The 5,119-nt window shown below is 49.8% G+C and overlaps 1 protein-coding gene across 5 annotated transcripts in view; it reads right to left on the bottom strand.

Moving 5' to 3' along the window:
• Positions 1–5,119, bottom strand: part of PLXNA4 (plexin A4) — a 418,764-nt gene that overhangs the window by 333,858 nt on the left and 79,787 nt on the right. For all 5 annotated transcript variants that reach the window (XM_015588415.2, XM_025045937.1, XM_025045940.1 and 2 more), the window contains exon 3: positions 831–1,013. In XM_015588415.2, coding sequence (XP_015443901.1) covers positions 831–1,013 — 183 coding nt within the window. The remainder of the gene's footprint in view (positions 1–830; positions 1,014–5,119) is intronic.

Below are 5,119 nucleotides of genomic sequence, written 5' to 3'. Positions count from 1 at the left end.
ACATATCTCTGGGACGAGACCGAAGTATGATTATCAGCTAACACAAAACGGGACCTACTGCCTACAGTCTTAGAAAGGCTTTTCATCCAAGCAAGAAGGGCACCCTGTCGGGTCAGCTGCAACTCATTGTGATCAGAAGCCTGCACAGAGCCGGGTGAGAGCATAGTCCCGGATGGACAGGTGCCCCCAACACCGCTGATGGACCGAGGTCACCCAATGGCCCCAACATCAGCCAGCTTCCATAGAAAGAGGAGGAAAGCTCATGTCCCCAGATCACACCATCTTACTCCACTTCAAGTGATTTCTATGTGCCTACAACATCCGGGTTTTCCTCGTCCCATGATGTGGCCCCATGAGCAACTCCAGCAGCACCTGTACTTTACTCCATCAGTTTCCCTGAGGGGATTCCAGATGTGGATGCACCGGCCAGAAGGGCTGAAGCAAGAGGAACAGGCATGTCCCTCGCCCCAATGCACTTTCCTCAACCGTCCGGACCTAACAATGCTCTTGCCTTAGGCACAAGCCCCGGGTGGACAGAGTACATCATTTAGAATGGCATAGCAAAGCGGGGGTAACACCTCCACATGCACACCAACCCTAGCGAAGAAGTGAATCCACACTCTCCCCTGTGATTCCCAAGACAACCTTCATATGTCCCTCACTAAGGGGTGAGGTTTTCACTCATGACCTTGACAGTAACGTATCTCTTTAGCTCCAACCTGTATCACTCATCCACTAGGCGCAAGGTAGTAAAATAGCATGAGATAACATCCATCCCAGTGGGGACAGACCGTCTTTGCAACAACAAAATGACTGCACCTCGTTCCTACCTTCTTCAGCTTGCCACTTTTGGTGCCCACGAAGGCCAGAGAGTGATTCTTGTAGACATATGCGATGACAGAAGTCATGCGGTCCCTGTCCTCTGTGAAGACGGGGATGCCACGTACCATTTCAGACACACCCAAGGGGGCATTCATATCCAGGCCACAGAAGTTATCATCAATGGTTAAGAGCTGAAAATAAAAAAGGAAAAAAATTAGGGGCGAGAATTAGGGCAATTGACAGAGGTATTGGGTCAGGGAACTAGAGAGCTAGAAGAATTCTTAGAGATGAATCATCTGGCATAAATCCTTCCTTTTTTACATGAAAAACTCAGCCCCAGAGAAACTAGGTGACCTGTCAACAGTCATCTAAGTAGCCTGCAGGACGATGGAAAAAAACCCACAGATTTCTAGAGTCTCTCTTCACTGTACTCCCATGGTCTCTCTGTCCCTCCTACAATCCCTCCAGGTGCCATCTTGGTAGCGTAGACTGTCCATCACCACCATCACCCCAGGAAGCCCTGGGCCAGCACCCATGAGCATGGGCTCCAGATGGTTCTGTTCAGGTGTATACGAAGGTTTGTGGCCTACACATCGACACATTTACTATTGAGCAGACACACAAAGGAGAACTCAAAAGTACAGAATAGAGAACCAGAAGCATTAATACGTGAATGACAGTATCATGACAGAGACGTATACAAACAATCGGGGGAAACAAAAGCAGAAGGTTTATGAACGAATTTAAGAAGCCACAATGGTGCCTCTTCCCAGGATCAGGCTCCTTATTTATTTTAAAGCATTGCAAAGACAGGCGACCCTGGTCTTGCCATACCTACACCAGCATTGCCAAAAGTATCTTCCATGGAAGCCAAGACCCCCAAGACGTTCTACTATTAAAGGGTTTCTTGGGCAAATAATTTTGGGAAACATAGTACCGTCTAAAATCATGTAAGAGATTCATAATGATTAATTACAAGAAAGGTCTGAAAAGTCTTTTTAGGAGGAAATGTATTTAACATGATCTCAGCCTTTCCCAAAACATTTCATTCCCTAAACCGTTTTTGACCGAAACACCTATTATTTCTTAAAGAGACTATTCCCTGGATGTTTTCCCCACAGTGCTTCAGCTGACTCTCTCCCTGTTTTACTCCAGGCCTCCAGATGCCCACATACGCAGAGGGTCACAGCTGGGTTCTGACCTACCTACAGGAGAGCAGCAATGACCTTGACAATGGATGGTGAAGAGCCCTCAGTGCTCCCCTCTGAGCAGTTTCTCCCAGGTTCTAGCTGCCTACACTGGACTTTCCCCTCTTTCTCGGAAGACCTGGGTGGCCTTCGAAGAGTTACTCTGCCTTCCATGCTTTTATTTTCCACTCGATAAAGAAAACAAGCTTCGCTTTTTGATAGTCTTCCATAAAACACATAGAGCTCATGCCTGTAAATGTCTTTGGACTTTTCAGAGAAAGGAATGAAATAAAATACAAGGTGTCACTTTCTAAAGGCTTCCATCCAGCCAAAGGAAAAGGCATCTGGAGAGCCAGCAGGCAGGCTCTTGCAGGGGAGTTGTGTGACAGTGGCTACCTCTGAGCTTTCCAGGGCTGCAGGGTGGCATTTTTTTTGGCTTTCTACCAGAAGAAGGGGAGACAGGCATTGTTCATCTCAGGGAAGATAATGTGTAGAGCATTTCAAACTTCTCTCTGACCTCTCCCCTCTTACTTATCATGGGGTGGGGGGCAGTCAGGATGGGGAAGGGGTGAGCCTGGGCAGACCATGTACAGAGAAGACAGCTGCTCCATGCCTCTGATCACCTCCGGCCTCTCTGGCACGGTATGGTCCAACAACCCCAGATCAAATACAACTTCCACCCCTTCCCCTCCTCCCCCCCACAAAAAACTATAGGCATCAATGTTAGGAGGAAGCTTTCAAAGTCTAGTCTGATCTTTATGGTTCTTTCCTAAAATGAGGAAACAAGAGAGGAGGCAGGTGGTAGAGAGTGAAAGGGATGGACAGAAAAGAGGAAGAAAAATCCAGACGGAGGGAAAGACAATGGCTTCTCTCTGCTAATGTAACCACAGCAACCTGCCAGGCAATTCGAGGGCAGCCCAGAGCATGCTGGGAAACCTCATGGCCTAGCATGTTCCTGGTTCTGGTTCATAAGGAAGACTTGTCCCTGACTTTCCTAGCCCTAAGCTGTGCTGCAGGGACCTCTGCCAACAACAAACATGCTTTACCCATTATGGACCATTTTCTGAGTTGATAAGGCTGAATGTCCACTCTGCATAGGGGGAAACTGAGGCAGAGAGCAAGGTGGTCCATGTTTCACAGTCTCCCACCACCCCTGGCACAAACATGCACTTCACTGGCCTGGGGACGCTTAGGCCGCTCGGCCCATAGAGATGCATTTCTAAGTGGCCAATTACTGAAAACCATTCTTCCCCTTGGCTGGGCGGAACACAAGTAAATAAACAGCCACTTACAAAAAGACAGTGTGCATTTGACCAACTGTATCGTTGAATCATTGCTTGCTCAGAGGCAGAAAGTCAGGGACCTGTGAGTTCCTGCTGCTGCGGCACCGTGCACGGCAAAGGGGCCCGGTGAGATATGTTTTCATCAAAAGGAAGTGAGGACAGCTCAGCCTGGTGGCCTGACGGCCGGGACTCTGCTGTCTTCAGCTCATGACAGCTCCCTGCTAGGCCCCGTTGTTGGAGCAGACAGATAGACAGGTATGAGCAGGAAGGTGAGAAAGCCACTGAGGCCCGGACGTGATCACCATGAGCCCCCATAGGCTCTTAGAGGAGCTCGAAGCCCACAACATCCTGACCCAGAGATACAGGTGGTCTTTCCACAGAGACGCAGGCGCAGATCAGGCCCTCTTCACCTTTGGCCTAATTCCTTCCTCATTATACAGCTATTATAATAAATTAGCATTGCTGTTAAGGCTGTACCCATCATGCATCTGATGCCATGACAATTCCGAAAAACCCAAACATGGCAAGAAAAGGGGTGTCTGATTCCAAGAAAAATCACCTTCTTTCTACATAGAGCCCACTCAAGATCGTGAATATTCCACCGTTTGTTAGAGAAATAGATAAAACCCCCAAACCCACAACAAGTTAGGGCACCTCCCTCTGAGCTTGCCCGCTCTCCAGTCTGAGAGTATATACTTGGCTTCCAATAAACTTGAGCTGTTGCTTCATGCCTTCGCTGTCCGTCCGTGAATCTAATCAGCGAATCGCCTACCTGGTCTCAGCCTCCTCATCTGTACCTGACAGTCATCCCCATCATTGCCTACCTCCTAGCGTTGGCTTCAGATTCCAGTATGGCAAAGACTGCAGCTGTGGTGCCTGATGTGGTGTTTGAATTCCAGGGACGATGGTGACTTTCTCCCCAGATTTTTCTGGCTCGGTTCCTCCCTCTGAATGGGGCCCCAGGTGATGAAGGGGTGATCGAGGCCTTTGACCAGGCACAGCGCAGGTCTACATAGATGCCGAGGTCCCTCGCCTGTGGCATGAGGTGGCCTTACTCTTTGCTTCCTCAGAGCTGGGGCGGTGGAGGAGATTTTTAACACTAGAGTAGTGGAAAAAACGCAGGACTTGGGTTTCCATAGCAGCTGAGCTGCTTCTCAACTATACAACTCAGTACAGGCTCCCCCTGTTCTCTGAGCCTCATTTTCCTTGACGGGACCATTGTGAGGACGGGGTGGGGTAAAAGGTGTGAAGTCAGCTGATAAACAGGAAAGCACTTGCGCAGTGTAAGGTGATATTTCACGTTCATTCTTTCCGTGGAAATCTCGCCCAGAACGGGGGTAGGATGGCTGCCGGGAGTGACTATAGCATGCCTCCTGACCAGAGCATGGCTCTTCAAGGTCATGAGCCACCAGGTCTGAGCTGAAGCCACAGGATAATTATAGCACCGCGAAGAGCAGGCAGAGGATCCCATAGGGCCCACAGACCCGAGGAGACCGAGATGTAGGGAGCAGATGCAGAGCCATGTAGGCTCTGGAAAGGAAGACTAATTGGTGAAAGCCTTCAACAGGTGAGAGCTGGCGTGGATTCCTGAGCACCCTGGGCGATGCGGGAGGACGATGTCTGCTCTTGTCCTAGCTGAAGCCTCCCCTGAGCCCCATTAACAGCAAGATTAGAGCGGCAGCCAGAGGAGCCAGGAAGGAACTCGGGGCCCTGCTGTAATCAGGAGCCCAGCCTCACCTGAAGGCTCAGGTCACGCCTCTCCCTCCACCACTCCACAAACACCCGCGGATGCTTGCTTTATAGAGAGCAAGTTCATCCTTACGAGAG

This window comes from Pteropus alecto, unplaced genomic scaffold, assembly GCF_000325575.1.
Source record: "Pteropus alecto unplaced genomic scaffold, ASM32557v1 scaffold22, whole genome shotgun sequence".
Lineage (NCBI taxonomy): Eukaryota > Metazoa > Chordata > Mammalia > Chiroptera > Pteropodidae > Pteropus > Pteropus alecto.
Note: the sequence above shows the minus strand (reverse complement) of the source record. Positions and strands in the feature narration are given on the sequence as shown.